Below are 18,726 nucleotides of genomic sequence, written 5' to 3'. Positions count from 1 at the left end.
CCCATTCATGCATGTCTCCACACAGAAGACGCTCTAGCTGAGAATCGAACAGGACAACGTCTTACTGTGAGGCGACAACGCTACAGCAGCACCACCACCACAGGGTGGGTCTGAATCATAACGGGCAGAAATAGCAGAGGCATGAATTTTAATAGAGGAGAAAGAGAGGCCACTATTGAGCAACTCTGCTAGGTAATCCAGGATAAGAGGGATGGAAGGTTGGGAAGTACTGTCCCCCTTGGATTGTTTCCAGGAGCAGAATCTTTTCCATTTCCCTGCGTATGATTTTCTTATGCTGGGCCTTCTGGCCTCTGTGATGATGTCTAGGACCTATTTGCTTAACAGGGACTCCTTGTTAGCTTTTAAGGTATAAGCCATGCTGAAAGATTGAGAGTCTGTAAGTCTGGATGCAGTACCTTCTCGCTCTCCTGGGTCAAGAGGTCTGAGATCAGGGGAAGCTGCTTTGGGGGCTGTAAGGTCAGGCTGTGTAATAAGGGGTACCAATGCTGTCTGGGCCAATCTGGAGCAATGAGGATGGCCTTTGGTCTGTCCTCCCTTATTTTGATCAGAACCATGGGAATAAGGGGCAGAGGAGGGTACGCGTACACAGAGGGAGTTCCAGGGGAAGGCCAAGCCATCCACCTTCCACGCCAGGAGGTGATACTCCCTGGTACATAACTTTTGCAACTGGTGGTAGAGGTGCGAGGCAAAGAGATCCACTTCCGGAGTCCCCCACTCCTGAGTGATCTGCAGAAAGATTTCCCTGTGGAGCTACCATTTGTGGGGTCCAGAAAGTTTCTGCTTAGGTGATCTGCCAGTGTGTTGTTGACCCCTGGTAGGTATTGGGTAATTAGGTGTAGCCCCATGGAGGTGGCTGTAAGCCAGAAGCTCATGGCTAACACTGGGGGTAAGATTGGGTGCCTCCCTGCTTGTTGATATATCACATCACTGTGGTGTTGTCTGTTTTTATAAGGAGAACCCCTGGCCTGAGATGGTGTTTGAAGGATGTCACAACCTTTTGTACTGCCATCATTTCTTTCTGACTGATGTGCAAGTGAAGTTGCTGGGCATCCCAAAGGCCTTGGGTGCACCTGCCTGCTAGGTGAGCGCTGCAAGCAATATCTGAGGCGTCGGTGGTGATGGTCTGGCCTGAAGGACGAAGGATGAAGGGAAGACCCTTGTTCATGGCACAGGCCTCTGCCCAGCAGAGAAACTCGGCCCTTTTACATGAGTTCAGAGGGAGGGTGGTCTCAAGGGACTGAGTGCTGACACCAAAGGTTCTTTAAATACCACTGAAGTTTTCTCATGTGAAGCCTGGTGAGAGGAATGAGAAGGATGCAAGATGCCATGTATCCCAGGGCTTGCAGGTACTTCCTCACAAGAGAGGTGGCTTCTAGAAGCCAGCTGGGTAAAGTGGAGAGGCAGGAAGCACTGCTTTTCTGGGGATAGGAAGGCCATTTGGGATGCTTTGTCTAGCATAGCTCCCAGGAAAATGATCTTCCTGGTGGGGTTTTGTTTTGATTTCTTCTTGTTGATGGTGAACCCTAGGGAAGTTAGGAGTGATTTGACAAAGAGAAGGTCCTGGAGCAGATTTTCTTTGCACTCTGCCTGAATGAGGCAGTAGTCCAGGTAAGGGTGACTCTGTATATTTTTCTGTCTGCAGAATGCTACAGCCAGGGCCAAGCATTTGGTGAATACTCTGGGAGCAGTAGATAAGCCAAAGGGCACTGCAGAGAACTGAAAGTGTTGAGAGCCTACTCTGAAGTGCAGGAATTTTCTGCATGATTCCCTGATGGGGATGTGGAGGTAGGCATCTTTTAGGTCTAGTCTCACTAGCCAGGCATTTATTGTTAGCATAGGCAGCAGCTGCTGCAACGTTAGCATTCTGAATCTGGGGACCCCCAGGGAGGTGTTCAGTATGGATAGATGCAGGATGGGGCACCAAGTGCCCTCTTTTCTGGGAACAAGGAATAGTCTGGAATAAAAACATTTTCCTGTTTGGTCTGGGGGACAGGTTCTACTGTCTCCTGGGATATGAGAATTTGGACCTGTTTCAGTGCCTCTGCCCACTGGTTTGGAGGTAGGTCTGGGCACCCTCTTGGAAATGGGAGTTTGCTGAAAGAGAATTTGTATCCCTGAGAAATGATATTTAAGACCCATTGGTCCTTTGTTACAGAAACCCAATTGTCTTTGAAGAGGGTGAGCCTTCCTCCTAGTTTTTGATGATTGAAGGGAGGGCAAAGGGGGGAGGGGGAGTCATTGTGAGTGCTTGCCATAGAAGGTTGGCTTAGAACTCCCTGCCTTAGAGATGGAAGTGGTCCACTGTTTGCTTCTTTGCTGGCCCTGGGATAGGGGCCTGGATGGCCTGTCCCTGCAGGGCTCACCTTGGCCCTGTCTGCTAGGTGCAGGGAAGGCCCAGTGCTTAGAGGGAAAGTTCCTGCTCAATCTGGGAGGTTAACTTGAAAAAAATCTTTTACTGTTTGCATAGCTTTTGCTTTGTCTTCCATCTTTTTAAGCTTTTCTTCTGCTTTTTCCCCAAACAGGCGCTCCTTATCTAGGGATGCATCAATACGTTTAGACTTGACATGATCAGGGAGAGGTTGTTCCTTCAGCCATGCATGTCTCCTAATAACAGATCCTGTCACTGCTGCCCTGCTACAGGCTTCTAGGGCATCATATTCACATTGTAATGAGTGTTTGGCCACTTGGCAAGCAGAGTGCAGTAAATCTGCAAGCTCTTTTGAGTTGGCACAGTCAGGAGAGTTATCAATCTTTTGTCTTAATTGCTCCAAAGTGTGTTGTTGATATTTTAACATATGGAACTGACAGTTGAGTGCTCTGATAGCTAAGATTGCAGAGGTGTATACTTTCTTATCCCATCTGTCTAGAGCTCTGGACTCCTTGTCAGAAGGAAGAGGATTCTTAGCAGAACTGGTCTTAGGTTTTTTGGGTCCCTGTGTAATGACCTCTGGGTCTGCAGCAGGATTTATGTACAGGTATTTGTGAGAATCCCATATTCTGTAGTACCTGTCAGGTTTACTTGGAGCAGGAGGGAGGGTGTCAGGGGCTAAGCTGGATTCATGGAAAACATCATCCACCACTTCTAAAATAGGTGGGATGGCCAGGGGTCTGTGCTGGGGCAGGTCCATAAACTCTTTAACTCTTTTCTTAGACTGTGGGAAGTCTTGAGATTCCCACTGAAACCGTTCCCGGAAGGAGTGAAGGGTTTCCCCAAATGAGAGGTCCTCTGGAGGGGAGGCAGAAGGGATGGGTTCCTCTGCATCTGAATCCTCATAAGCAGTTAAGGGATGTTGTTCCTCTTCAAAAGCTGAATAATCAGATTCCTCAGACTCTTGGTCTGTCATAATTTCTGGAGAAGGATGTCTTTTCTTTGTAGGAGTAAGGGCCTGAGTACTTCAGATAAGAGAGATGAGATCCTCCACCATTTTAAGCATTTGCGCTTGGGGTGGGGGAGCAGGAGCAAGATGGTGGCCAGAAGCAGATTTCCTAGGAGTGGCCTGGCTTCTAGAACTGAGAGAATCCATCGGTCTCAGAGAAGCGGTAGTTGGATGCAAATTTTTTGTCTACATTCGGTAGTGCAAAAGGTCTCCTCGGAAACCGGTGCCTACGTCGGAGCTACAGACCCAACCAAGGCAGAGATAGCTAAAGGCTCAAAAGACAAAGTAGATTTCTGCGGCATACCGGACTCCGAAAGGGTCTCGGCAGAGGCCTGCATAGAATCGAATCGGGCATCAGGGGGTGTGAAAGCACCTCACCGAATTCCGGAGAACTTATGACCTGCTTAGTGGTAGCATCATCGAAAGGCTTAGCCTTGTGTGGTCTGTCTCTATCTTTATCTCTACATTTTTTCAGAATGACAATGGCTTGTTGGCTGACGAACACCATATCTGAATTCGAAGATGGAACACAAAAATAACAGTCTACAAAAAGAGTTCTACGGCGAATGGTTCTCGCATTTATAATAATTTGAGCAGGTTTAATGCGTAAACTGCCCTTTGCGGAATGTATTTCGACATACTAGTTTAGCATTTTCTGTCTAACAGCCATTTTTGCGGAGGTAGGAGAGGGTTTTTGTCGTATTAGTTTTAGTGCTTACTGTTTAACAACTGTTAGCGACTGTGTTAGAGCAAAACCCACCCTGTGCAGTATGTCTCCCCTGCCAACACTTTATGTTTTGTTATTATCTTATTTCTTCAGTTTTTAGTCGAGTGTATTTCCCAGGAAGATATCTGAATTAATAATAGCTACTATACCATGGGAACCCCACTCATAAGGTAGCGTATACAACACTTGTATGGGTTCAGGTTTCTGCTTGCCTGGAATACATTTAGTCTGCCTGTCGCTAAGAGCATATGTGCTTAGCGTTATCATAAAGGATTTACTTACTATGCTATAAGGGGTAATGAATGTATCAGCCATTGCCTTTCTATGAAAAGCATCAGTTCGCTTGTCGCCAAGTGCATATGCACTTAGCATTTTTCAGAAAGGACTCACATGTGTGTTATTAATTAATGAATGTATCATTGATGTTTGCTTATTTTCTATGCATTTAAACTGTTTAAATAGTGTTCTACAAATCTGTACTTCTTCAATGATGGCTACTAAACGTCTGTCATGCTGTTTTTATACAAATGTATTGTCTGTAAAGCTAACCCAATGAGGTATTTCTGGCATTTGTTCCTTAAACCACTAAGACGTGGCAGAACTCTATAGTTAGTGTTTCCTTTTGTTTCTCTTGTAGTACACAAATATAATAATTGTATTATATCAATACACTTATCTATGTCTTTTTATAGCCCCCTCTTGTGCTATAACTACCCCCCCTCATTTTTGTTTTTAGCCCTTAGCAGAACTCTCTCTATGGTTCACCTAGCTACTACAAAGAAACACTAATCTCGCGGACATCCTCCCTTTATTTGGCCATCAACCCTGCTGCTATCCTCCAAACGGACCACTTAAGTATGTGTTCCAGCGAATGACTTATTGCAAAGGAAACCATAACTATTTGTAAACTCCATTACTTTGCCTAACTGTAACTGTACTAGCTAGAAACCTGATGTGAATTAACTGCATTACCTATTTGTTCCTGACAACAAGACGTTAGCAGCTCCAACCTCCCTATATTCTCTCTTGTTCTCCTCTTCCTCACCCTTTTACTCCTTGTTCTTGATCCCTCCCTTGCCTTGCACATTCCTCTGACTTTCTCTCATTTCCAAACTAGACTCCCTCATATAGCCTTTGCCTTCCTGTGATTCTATCCTCTGTATTACCTGTGCCTCCCCCTAAAGCCTCACTGTTTGGGCTCTTACACTCCATTGCTAGAGACTTTCTCTCTTTGCACTTTTTTACTACCTATTAACCTCAGACCTTTGGTTTCTCTCCTTTTTCCCTAAAGCCTTCCTGCCTTTATCTCTCTCTCTGCTAACTCTAAGCTTTGCTTTCCAGTATCCCCTCCATCCTCCTCTTCCCAGCCAGTAGCAATATCTCTCTTACTGATTGTTTTCTTGGTCTTTCTGGTCCCGGGTGTTTACCCCGCTCAGTTCGCCCTCACTACGCTCGGGCTCTCTTCGCTCCCCTACTCTACCCCCAATCTCACCCACCCCCATTACAAATTTCCTTTATACCATCCTGTCCCACCCCTTCCCCCAACCATCCAATAGCTGTTAACTTCCTGAATTAGCTCTAACAACTGTGTACCGACTCTACCTGCCTTTCCCCTGTAACCTGATACAACCTTTTTAATACATCACTCCTTACTCCAAACTACTTCTGTAATTAAGAACTCTATCATATTATTCCTCCCCAATATAAAAATGAAACATCATATTATTTCTATCCCATTCCTATTTCTCCTCTCAACCCAAACCTCTTATCACTTCCACCACCCCTATCTAAGACTACATTCCGCAACCACCTTCAACTCTGCAAACTTCACAACATCCTCCTTCTGCTTCATTTCTCCTGCCTTAACCTCCCTGTCACATGTACACACAAACTACCCCAAGTGCACACAATTCTGCCTAACTCTAAATCTAAAACCAAACTCTGCAAACTACATTCACACTTCCCTCTACTCTCACTACCCACTACTAGCACACTGTTATCAGGGGATATACACCCCAACCCTGGCCCAACCTCCCCCACTCTCAGCCACCCACATGGCTCATCCTCAAACCCCCCCTCCTTCATCAAACAATTCTCAACCTTCCCTGCCCACTACAACTGGATCATCCCCCTCCAAACACCTTGCCATATACTCTCTAAATATTCAAAGCCTAGCCAACAAAATCACTGACTTCCATGCCTGGATAACCCATACAACCCCTCACATCCTCACACTATCTGAAACCTGGCTTAAACCACATATCTCTGACAATGAAATTCTCCCACCAGGCTATAACATATATCGCTCAGACAGATATCCAAAAAAAGTTGGTGGAGTCACCATCCTCCATTCTAACAACCTCAATCTATCACCACTTCCCATAACAGTCCCCAACTTTCACCCAGCAGAACTTATAATACTCAACTGCCACCTCAACCCTTATAAGAAAATAGCTATTGCTTCCATCTATATCCCTCCTGGAAACAATCTAAACACTCTTGAAAACATACTGTCTTGGTTTTCCCATAACATAACTTATGAAACCCTCATCTTGGAAGATGTCAACTTAGACTGGTCCAAACTGAAAACTGACTCTCCCCAAAATAGTATTAACTTACATGGCTTCCATCAACTCATATCGTCCCCCACCCGACTCCACAGAAATACATCTTCTAGCTCCATAATAGACTGGATACTTACCAACTGCCCCCACCATTACCACAACCCTTTTACTCTACCAGACCAACTTAGTGTTCACCTCCCCACCTCTGTCCTCAGATTCAACACTCAACCCCCCCAAACATCATCTATATTGGGACTGCCATACACTCACCAATTTTAATCTAATACAACTCAACTCAAATCTATCTTCCATTGACTGGTCCTTCCTAAAAAATATCCCACTAGATGAGGCAGTCAGCAGCTTTAATAACATCTTCCTGAATACCCTTAACTCCCTTGCTCCTTCTAGAAGAATTTGAATACAACCCAATCACGCCCCATGGCTCTCCAAACAAACTAAGTCCCTCATGCTCAACAGAGATAAAGCCTGGACAGCATGGACCAAAACCAAAGAATTATCCCACCTTCACCACTACAAGCACTTCAGAAACCTTACTAAGAAACAAGCCAATGCAGATAAAAAGTCATTCTACAACTCTGGCCAACTTACTTACAAATCAAACCCTCAGAAATTCTGGACTACAATAAACAGAATCCTGGCCTCATGCCATCCATCAACACCCAGCCCCTACCCCAACACAAATCCTCTAGACACAGCTATCCTTCTTAACAATCACTTTATCAATACTATTCAGTCACTCATCCCATCAAACTGTAAGACTACTCCCCTGTCTACCCCACCCAGCCTACCTGACAATCCTCCATTCTCACTACATCCTGTCTCCACCTCCTATATAAGATCTCTTCTTTATAAACTCAAACCCTGTTCCTCCTCCACTGATAATCTACCACCTACCTTCCTCAAACTAGCTGCAGACACCATAGCCTACCCAGTGTCCATATTAATTAACAGATCTATACAAGAATCCACTGTCCCCACTCTCTGGAAATCCCTTTTCACCATTCCCCTGCACAAAGGTGGCAATTCTACTGACCCTTCTAATTACGACGTATAGCCATCCTATCCTCCTCTCTAAGATTCTCGAAAAATGTGTCCACTCCCAACTACTCAACTACCTGCTCCAACAATCTCCTCACCCTCACCCAACATGGCTTCCGCCCTCACCACAGCACAACTACTGCCCTACTATCCTTTACCCATACCATTGCTGATGCCCTGGACAAAAATAAACTTCTATCATGTGTCTTCCTTGACCTCTCAAAAGCCTTTGATACAGTCTCACATCCCCTACTGCTATCCAAACTTGATAATCTTAACCTATCTACCTCCACCCTTACCTGGTTCTTTAGCTACTTAACTCACAGGAAACAATCAGTAAGATGGCTCTCTTCCACTTCTCCTTTTATACATGTTCCAACAGGAGTTCCCCAGGGCTCCATCTTGGGACCCCTCCTCTTTAACATCTTCACTAATGACCTCCACACATCTTGCAAACAATCTTCCCTCATCCAATATGCTGACAATTCTACCCTCATATGCTTCTCTGACAGCATATCCGAACTTCATACTCTTACTCAACAGACCTTCCTCTCTACTGAACAGTGGCTAACCAATAACCTACTGATCCTCAACCCCAAAAAGACCAAACTATTACTTTTTCTTCCCCACTCTCTCTTACCACAAATCCACCTTTACTATCACTTCTTCAAATAACACTACTATCAAACTTGAAACCCAAACTAAACTTCTAGGAGTCATTATCGATGATGAACTGAAGTTTAATACACACTTACTTCACAGTATAAAAAAGACTCACCAGAAACTAGGTCTTCTATATCGTAACAAAAGATATACCTAACATCCAATGCCAGACTATCCCATTCCCAAGCTTTTCTCCTTCCCTCCCTTCTTTATGCTGCCCCTATATTTACCCATATCCAAACTACTACCTTAAACAAACTTCAACAAACATACCATAAGATAGCTATATTTGTTACAAACTCACCATATAATGCACACCACTGCCTATACCTCCCTACACTGGCTCGAATTTCCCCACTTATTGCAGCTATCTCAACTTCAAATGCTACACTCTCTTCTCTACAAACCTTCATTCTGCCCTACCCTCTCTTCTCTCATCTCAATCTATTCTTCTCCCCGTACTCTTCGTACCTCTAACCAACTACTGCTACAAACCCACCAACCCAAAAAACTATCGGCAAATACCTCTACAAATCCTCCATTGCCCAAACCTGGAACAAACGTCCCAGGGACATCTGTTCCATCATTCATCCATCCCACTTTAAAGAAAAACTCAAGGCTCATCTACTAAAATCTGTCCTTGCCAAGCCCCAACTTGATAACTTTCCCCATACCCTATGTCATTCCCCCCTTTTTTCTTAAACTGTTTTTGACCAAATCAAGCCTTTTTTTCTCCCCAAATCTCTGATACCTGCACTGACAAAACAAACCATTAATGTAAATATGTAAATATGAAACTACACTGCTACCCTGTAATATAATACAGGTATACTGCCTTTAATTTTCTTTGATTTGTCTAACATATATATTGTGAAACCAATTTGTTCATATTCAACACTGTATAACTTTTTTCTTTTTTTTTAAGTATTATCATCTATTTGTGTAAACTGTGCTTGTAAAAGACATACTTAGTGATTGTATAACCTCTATTGTAAACTGCTGCATTTCCTGGAGCTTTTCTCCTCGGGTCTCCACTGAAAATGGGTCCCAAGCCCAGTTGGACTAACCCGGTTAACAAATGTCAGTAAATAAATAATAATAAATAAATAAAGAGGGCACAGAACCAGGAACAGGGGATGTTGTGGTCTGGGCCTAAACAAGTGATGCAGTAAGAATGAAAGTCTCGGTGTGGGATCTGCTTTCCACAGACGAGACAGTTAACTTTTTCGGACATCAGTTAATGCAAGAAAAAAGGTCCCCAATGGGGTACTTAGCTTTAGACGTTTTCTGCTCAAATTCAACTTCTGGTAGTGACCGACCAGCACTCATGTAAACTGCTTCTGCTATGGGCTCCATGGCAAGAAAGACTGATGTAATGACGTTGGCTGCCTTGCTTTATAGCACTGACGACCTGATGTCAGACTAAAGGCGACGGCAGCCGGGGCAAAAAACATTGACTCTGGTATTCAGGCTGACCGAGGGCTACCACAGCAGGGATAACCCACAGGTGATGACTGCAACAGTGAAACACGAAGAACATCTGAGTCAAAGGGGCACTAAGGATTTGCACACGTCCTCACAAAGGGACTCAGCCAAAACTGTCTACTTATGACCGACTATTTTTGTAGTATGCCCTCCCAGCTGTAATCAAGTCTGTGCATGGTTAATCAGGGATGCCTTCATAGTTTCATTCTGCACTCCTTCACAGCCATCCTGGTGATGATTAAGACTCTGTTCAGGACAGATGCAAAGCAGGGTGGGGCAGCTGCCCTGGGTGCAAAGTGTTAGGAGGCATGATCTGGAGATGTTAATTAGTCTTCAGTGTATTACAGACATTCAGAAATTAATGCTAGTATTGTATTTGTTGTCAGAACTAAAGAGCTTTAGTGCTCCATGCCTGACATAAACTACTGTGGTTTGTTGGGAGTTTAAAAGGAAGGAAGATATTTCTTGCTCTTCATGTCTGAGGAGATGACTTTTTTCCTCTTCAGCTTAAAGTTGGGGGGGGTGCCAGAATGGGGGATATCATTCTCCAGAATTCCTACCTGCACCTCTGATTCTGGCCCTGAAGGACAGGGTTGATAAAAGTGTACACTTTTTCTTTCCTACAATTGGTCAAGCAATCTGGTTCTACTGTTATTGTGAAAAATGTCTTATTGTGGAGCCATCCTAGCTCCCTCAGCAGGTTCCCAAGACACAGCATCTGGATGTGCACTTGGGTCTTGTGCACATATTTGGAAGAATTCTACAACATGTGGAAACAGCTAGATTTCTTGGGGGTTTGGGAGTATGGAAGTTGTTTCAAAGATATCCAACAGTGATTTCTAGATTGGAGGGATACTGACTGGCTTTGGAGGCCCAAGACCCAAAAAGTCCAGATATTTCTTCTGGGAAGCAAAAGTCTCTTGAGACTGCTATTTAAAGTGCTCCATCATGAATGACAGAGTTTCCTGAAATTACCTGTCCATTGGGGCACTGCCACTGCCAAAATATCCTCACTCTCTGTATCACAAGCCAGTTGGGGGGAAAGCTGCAACCAATAATTGACTTCTACATTCTCTAAAGAAGTAGAGGAGTCAAAGTATTGCACTAGACAGACCTCCCTCTTTTTAGGTGGAAGTGACTCCAAACACAGAAGACTGTTCAGAATCTCACTGTAGGCTACACAAGAGCTGAAGGAAACCCAGAGCCCACTTATCCCAGTCTTGAGAAGGAGGCTGGCTGGTGGCAAGGGGCAGAAGACCCACCACGAGACAGAAGTTTAGCCATGACAGGCACCCTGGTGCCAAGCACTGGAGTTATGTGAGTGTGGGTGGCTAATGGAGATTTGTGAATGGAAGTGTAAACATTCCTGGGTCTTAAATGACATGTACAGACATCCTCTTTCAGTATTACTGTATGTCCTGTGATTCCCCATCCTTAATAATTAAGTGGATTAGATACCAGAGGGCTGGCATCATCAACTGGCCACCAGGTTAGGTCTTTGGTCTGAAGGGATGCTCTTGGCCTTGATGGTACAATGGCTGCCAAATGGGAAGCATCAGGCACCACATGAGTAACACGGATCACCACAGCTAGCTGATTGTCTTCAGACCAAGTGGTCCCTGAAAAATTTTATTTTCCCTGGGTCTGCCTTTCCTTCTCTTTTTAAACATGCTCCAACTTATCTAATCTCTTCTTTTTGAGTAGGATACCCATGTCACCCTGCTGCTGTGGATCTGTAGACATAGCAGGTTGGTCTAACAAGGGTGTGAGTCTTTTTTCATCTGGTACTCCTGGAGGGTTTGCTTCCTTGACTTAACATCTTTGGATGAAAGCCCTGGTTAACACTGCAATTTTTCACTTCATGCTCTGAAGCTAGGCAATACAGATGTGGTAATCCTTATGTGGTATCTGATATCTGTAGCCACAGCTGTTTACTCTTTCTAGATCAGTCATATCCTCTTCCTTCTTGCACGGTAGTTTGCTTTCTAGATGTCTGCCTTCAAAAACCGAATACAAACAAACCAAATTTAAGAATGAAAAGTAATAAAATGATCCTCAACAAGCTGCTTACATACCACATGCTCTCTAGTCACAGTCTTGGACCAATGCTGGATAGAGATGGAATATATTGTTGAAATATGTTACGAGGCAAGGAAGAACTTAAGATTGTATAGTGCACATCACCTTTTTACCAGATATGTGAGGATATTCAAAGGCGATGTCAGCCCAGACCCTGTGGAAGGATGGTCAGCTCTGAAACTCTTCAGGCTGGGCATCTGACATTGCCAGAAGAAGACATCTCTATAATGGTGACTGCTACAGTGTGATCCAGCAAAGAACATCCTTGACATGCAGGCCTCCCAAAAGATGAAAGCACACAGTGTTCTTCCCACCTCTAAGCTCCTTAACCAAAGCCAAGGACTACTTTGGGTTAAAAACGTCAACAGCTGAGAAGCAGAACACCATGCACCATCTGAAAGGATTAGGGGATGGACAGCCAGCTGGAAACTGAGCTAACTTTGAAGAGTTTCATGGCTGGAAATGGTCTCATAATGATGTTCTGATGAAAGCCAAAGACATGATCCTCACACTGGTCTCCAAATGCCACCATCTACGAAAGTAGAACAACTTGCTTGTCCTTTGATACTGAGTGAATGTGCTGAACCTGTGGCACTTGTTGAATTGATTAGTGTTGTGCTTTTCCTCAAGACAGAACAGGTAATTCATGTGTGGGTCTTCTTTGGTAACCTCACAGTGACATGGACACTTAGTATGATGCAACTCAGGAATGCAAAAGCAGAAATTTACAGATAATGGTAATGATCAAGTTATGAAAAATGTAAGCAGGAAATGAAACAAAGGCAGGCTGTATGGATGAGTGTCCTAATGAACCTGGCAATTTAAACAACACATATCTGCCAGGCCCTTCGACATCCCTCAGGGCAGGACTTTACTACAACAAAAACAATAAGAGTTAAGTTCTGAATGGTGGAGATGTCTATCCCAAAGTAGGATCCATCAAGAAGGGTCCTTGTAATTAGTTCAACAATGTGAGAAGAACTAATAATTAAGTAAATGCACAATATATATTTACTGCTGCACACACTACTGCTGAAGAGAGTTAAGCTGCATGTATTCTAACTGAAGTGTCATACAATACTGAGATGCTACAGAATCTAATGCAGTCCTTAACTGCCCTTGGGTTAATGTTAGGCAAAAGCAAGGCTGCTTCTACAACTAGCAAATAGGTTAAAAGAATTAGGCTTTGATGTTACCAGTAAGGCTGCTGCTACAGCTAGCAAAGAGGTTACAAGTACTATGCTCAGACTACTATCAGCAAGGCTGCTGCTATAACAAATGAAGAGGTTACATGTACTAGGCTCAGAATGTTAGCAACAAGGCTGCTGCTATAACTACTGTAGCAGTTACAAGTACTAGGCTTAGATGTTATCCGCAAGGCTGTTGCTATTAAATAATAAATGAATTAAGTGGTTACAAGTACTAGACTTATATATTATCAGTAAAGCTACTGCTGCTATAACTATCAATATGCTATCAATGCTACAGTTAAACAGGTTACAAGTACTAGGCTTAGATGATATAAGCAAGGCTGCAGTTATGACTAATGAAATGACTACAAAAGTACTAGTTTCAGACTGTTAACACCAAAGCTGCTGCAGTAACCACTAAAGTGATTACCTTTAACCCAGCTCATTAGTGAAAAGGAATACAATCCCAACTACCACTCAGATAACCCAGGTTCGCCCTGACAGCTGGTGGAGCTGGTGAGAGATGGTGGAAGCAAGTGCTCAATGCTGGTACATCTATCTTTTGAGGGTGAAGGTGGAGGAATGTGTTCCAATCTAATATGGCTCTGACTCCTAGCAGAGGCAGTGGAATGGTACGGCAGCATTATGGTCGGTGGCACATGTCAAGCTACGCCAAGCAGCACTCATGCACTGTAGCCATGTTCTGGTGCATGCATGGTACTGTAGCCATTTCAGTGGGCCACTACTGTGTCCTCCATAAGCAGCATGCACAGTAGAAACAAATCACCACCTAGGGCTGGCCAAGATGGCAATTTTTCTGCTGGTGGGTTCTTGCCTCTGAGCAATGATCACCATAAGTTGTAAAGACACCAGATGGTTAACCTCTGCTCTGCTCTGGGGACTCACCCATAGGATGTTGTAGGGCTACAATAATATCTGCCATGGAGGGAAGAATGAGCCAACAGACTGGACCCAGAGGGGGCTGACAAATTCATGGGATTATAGGCAAGTACTAGCTTAGTTGCTATTTTGGGTCATTTTAAGTCAATGGTGAGATTTAAGCCCTATATCTTCAGTCTGTGAGGTAAACATCTTAACCATTATACCAACCCCCATTCTTTTAAAACTAGGCAACTTATACTGAAAGAACAGAAATGTATACTAGGTTCATAGGTAAATACTAGGCTAGCTGCATTTTTGTGGGTCACTTTAAGCTTAGCCAATTTCCTTTGGTGAAAATCAAACCCTGTACCTCTTGCCTGTAAGGTAAACAACTAAAACTGCTATCAACCTCCAACCTCATAAATACTATGCTATCCTTCTGCAGACTATTACAAGCTTAGCCAATAACCAGAGGTCAAAATCAAACCCTGTACCTTGTATTTGTGAGATTTTGCCAGTATCCCCAGTGATAGGTACAGGAGAGAAAACAGCACCTAGAAAAAAGGACATCTGTGTACATATTTTTAGCAGTGGGCACATAACTAAATACGAACATGTAATGCTGACTTTGCCGGTTCTCTTATTCTTCACACAATAATCCCACAACAAACACATGTATTATGAATGAACAAGTACCTGACTTTTCTGTTTTAAAATGCTGCCTATAACATAAAAATAAATATTTTTTTTACTCTCATTTTATAACACTAAAAACTTTCTAATTCTAGTGAGGACAGACCTGAAGCCTCTATAAATCGACTCAAAAGTTCAATGAGCTCTCATACCTTGCTCTTTTCCTTCGCATCGCCTAAGTGTTTAGTCTTGCATCTTCGTTTACCAGATGGCTTCTCTAAATCTGGATAGCAAGCAGAATTCCCAAACAGGTCATCAGCTTCAGTCCGTTTGCAATCTCTGTGTTTACGCTTTGACCGATAAAAGCTGGCATCCTCTAACCGGAACTGTGACTCAAGGCACCTACTCAAACGTAACCGCCGCTTCCTCTTCCTTAAGGCATGTGAACTCTTGAACTCTACAGTAAACACAAAAATGTTAGTTTTTTTTTAACAACCTAATATCTGATACCAACAAAAGAATTAACAAAAGTACTCAAAGTCATTACTGCACATTCAGTTGCAAAGTCCATTTCACTTCAGAAACAGACAATTGTTCAAATAAACTTACCATAACTGTAGATGTTCAAATGATCACTGCTGCAGTGGCCTTAACTATATGGGTTATATCCTGCTAGGGATATAACAGTTAGCCAGCTTCCAAAGCTTAAAGACACCTACCAAGTGCCCAAACAGGTTGAGCAGAGCTGACTGAAAAGACAAATTTGTGCGCTAAGCTTTTCAGAGCTTTCATGACAACAAAGAGAGGCTAAAGGCCAGATAAGGACAATGTTAGCAAATTAAAAATAAAGGTACTCACCTTAGTAACAAAAATGGAGGTAGGGAGAAGTTTCTGCAGCAGTAATTATTTCAACATTTACTGTTATGGTGAATTTACTTTCACAGTTGCACTCTGTTCTTCATTTGATCACTGTTGCAGTAGCCATAACTTCAAGGGTAGACTACCATAGCTTAGACTGACTGGGAGGTGGAGAAATAAGGGTCCAGAAGACCCCATAGAATGGTCCTAGCAGAGATTGTCTGGACCTGGAGAAGGAATCTAATTGCAAAACTATGCACAGAGGACCAAGTTGCTGAATCTAGAATACTTCTAAATGCATCCCAAAAGCCACAGATGAAGTCAAGGCCCTGGTAGAATGAGAACTGACCCTGCTTGGAAGTGTTTTAGCACGGTGGGTGTAGCAAAAAGTAATAGCAAGAGTCAACCACTTGAAAATAGTCTGTTTTGACACAGGTTGACTGTTTTTCTTACCGTCACATGAAATGACCAACTGATCAGAATTCCTGAAAGGCTTTGTTCTGCCAAGGTAACACCGGAGTTGTAAGGGGACATCCAGAGCATGGAGAATCCTCTCTCTCTCTTTTTAGGACCTGGAAAAAAGACAGTGAGATGGACAACTTGGCCCAAAGTAACTTTGGATACCACTTTAGATATAAAGGAAAGATTAGTTCTTAAAGAAGCTCTATCTTTATGGAAAATGAGATAAGGATGACCAACTGTCCAAAGCCTGCAACTCACATACCCTGCTTGCAGAGGTCAGAGCAATCAGCAAAACTGTTTTCCATGCTAAAACCTCAAATCAGTCTGATGACCAGGTTAAAATGGAACAAGAGTTAATTTTTTCCCAAAAAAGTTTAGATCCCAAGGAGGAGACATCTATCTTCTATGAGGCCTGGTATGTAACACCCCTTTCAAAAACTTTTAACAAGGCAGTGCATTATAAGGGGAGGATCCATCCGCAGCCATGCTGAAATGGCTTAGTGTACCTTGGCAGAGGAGTAAGAAAGGCCAGTGGACAATAACTTGCACAAATATTGTAGAACTAGCTTTAAAAGTGTTCTGGGCCTTGTCGTGGCACCAAGTAGGAAACCTTTTTCATTTGCTAATATACAGTTTATTAGTAGCAGGTATTCTTGCCTTCTTTAATAGCTGCTGCTGCACATCCTCAGCAAATGGGTGCCTAAAAGATAATACATAATGTCCTCTAGGCAAATGAAGTTGTTTCAAGTTATAGCACACCAAACAATCCCTGTTTTGTGTAAGGCCAGTCTGTGAAGAAGCTTGTAATAACTATCACTATCCTTGGTCATTTCAAAAAGAAGGGAGAATCACTGTTGTCTGGCCCAAAACAGAGTCGCCAAATGATCTTTGGAGAGTCCTTCTGGATCCTCAGAATGACCCAGGTTTTCAGTGGAAGGATACAAAAGCATACAGGAACATTGTTGTCTAAGGAAATGAGATTGCATCTGTCCTCCAAGCCTAATGAGCAAACAGATCTACCATCAGTATTTCCCACAGCTGCATCTAATCCTGGAAGACCCCTGAATAAATGTCCATTTATGAGGGTCTGTTCTGGTCCTGCTCAGTTTGTCTGCTACAAACTGGTTTGACAGAATGTAAGATACCTGAATAGTGAGACTGTGCTAACAAGCTATATCCCAGGCAACCATGGCTAGTCTGTACAGACAGTAAAATTGAGTTACACTTTTGTTTATGTACTACATTATTATGGAGTTGTCTGTAATCACTTATAATGGTACAGAGACCCACAGGTGATTGACAGAGTTGAGGTATTTGCTATTGCCAACATCTTCTTCATATTAATGTGTTTTGGTCTGTCTTTTATGTTTCAAAGACTCTGCACTTTTACTCCCATAGACATTGCTCCCCAAACAAAGTCTGAGGTGTCTGTTCTTACAGACTGTGCTGCAGCTTGAAGGGAAAATGGGAGATCTGCATTTGGATAAAACTGGTCTCTCCACCAAAGAAATTTCCTTTTCACAAGTCTCAAAACAAGAATCTGAAATATTATGGGGATGTTGATGCTGGGACGATATTGATTTTAGGTACCACTGAATTTTTCTCATGTGGAGTCTGGCTCGAGGAATCATGAGAATCATGAATGCTATGAATCCTTGTATCCTGAGAAATTCCCTAACTGAGGTCTTGTGCTGAGCAGAAAAAAACCCAAGAAATAGATCTAGATTTAGACCTACTTTTTCCCATGGAAGGAAAGCTCTTTGAAATGAGGTATCCATGAGACATCCCAGGAAAACAATCCTGTGGGAAAGAATCAAGCAAGACTTATGGTCCTCCTGAAATCCCAGTTTACGAAGACTCCTCACCCAAGTGAGAGATTCCTGACAATTTGTAAAACATTCTGCAAAGACAAGCAAGTCATCTAAATAAGGAAAATGTGAATACTTTGTTCATGATTTTAACTGCAATCTATCACACAAAGACACTAAAAATGTTAAACAAATCAGGCTATCTTTAGTAGCGTAACATTTAAATCATTATATTAATATAATGTATATGGCGGATATATCAGATTTAAACTGGATGGCTCTTTAAAATATACTCACTATTCTTTTAAATCTGGAACTCAAACCAATATTGATAAAGTATTGGTATCCAATGCATTATACTCCAAAAGAGAGGCGGTACTAATAGTTTCATGTTCCTTATCTGATCACAATGCTATTACATTTAAATTAACTTTTAGTCCAAACAACTTAATTTCTTTCCAAAGACTCCCTGCATATAGAACTAAAACAAAAGGCTTTAACTCCCCTCCATCAACTGGGAAAAAGTACAGTTTTGTACCTACCATAAATGTAGATGTTCGAGGATCCACATTGCTGCAGTCCTTACTATTGGGTAGTCCGCTGTCCAGTCGGCCGAATACAGAGTATAGGCTGACATCGGTCAGGGCGACTGGCGTCAGTACGTCAGGGTACTAATGTGCATGACCGACGTCATATCCTCAGTCTTTTCTTGCCCCAGATGTCAGAAGACCCTAAAAAGACAAGGCCCAAAATACCTGCACCAAACATATGTACAATATATACAAAAAGATATATACAAAAATATCAGCAGATAACCTCACCTACACAACCACCCCTAAACACAGAGGGAAGGGAGGGTACTGCATGACTATAGCAATGTGGATCCCCGAACATCTACATTTATGGTAGGTACAAAAC

At 42.9% G+C, this 18,726-nt stretch overlaps 1 protein-coding gene across 7 annotated transcripts in view; it reads right to left on the bottom strand.

Annotated features, from left to right (window-relative positions):
* BCORL1 (BCL6 corepressor like 1) overlaps positions 1-18,726 on the bottom strand; it is a 1,083,397-nt gene that overhangs the window by 428,994 nt on the left and 635,677 nt on the right. For all 7 annotated transcript variants that reach the window (XM_044057522.1, XM_044057520.1, XM_044057526.1 and 4 more), the window contains one exon: positions 14,893-15,137. In XM_044057522.1, the coding sequence (XP_043913457.1) occupies positions 14,893-15,137 (245 nt within the window). The remainder of the gene's footprint in view (positions 1-14,892; positions 15,138-18,726) is intronic.

This window comes from Protopterus annectens, chromosome 15.part0 (assembly GCF_019279795.1).
Source record: "Protopterus annectens isolate FY-2018-M chromosome 15.part0, PAN1.0, whole genome shotgun sequence".
NCBI classification, from domain to species: Eukaryota; Metazoa; Chordata; order Ceratodontiformes; family Protopteridae; genus Protopterus; species Protopterus annectens.
This window is presented reverse-complemented; position numbering and strand designations above follow the sequence as displayed.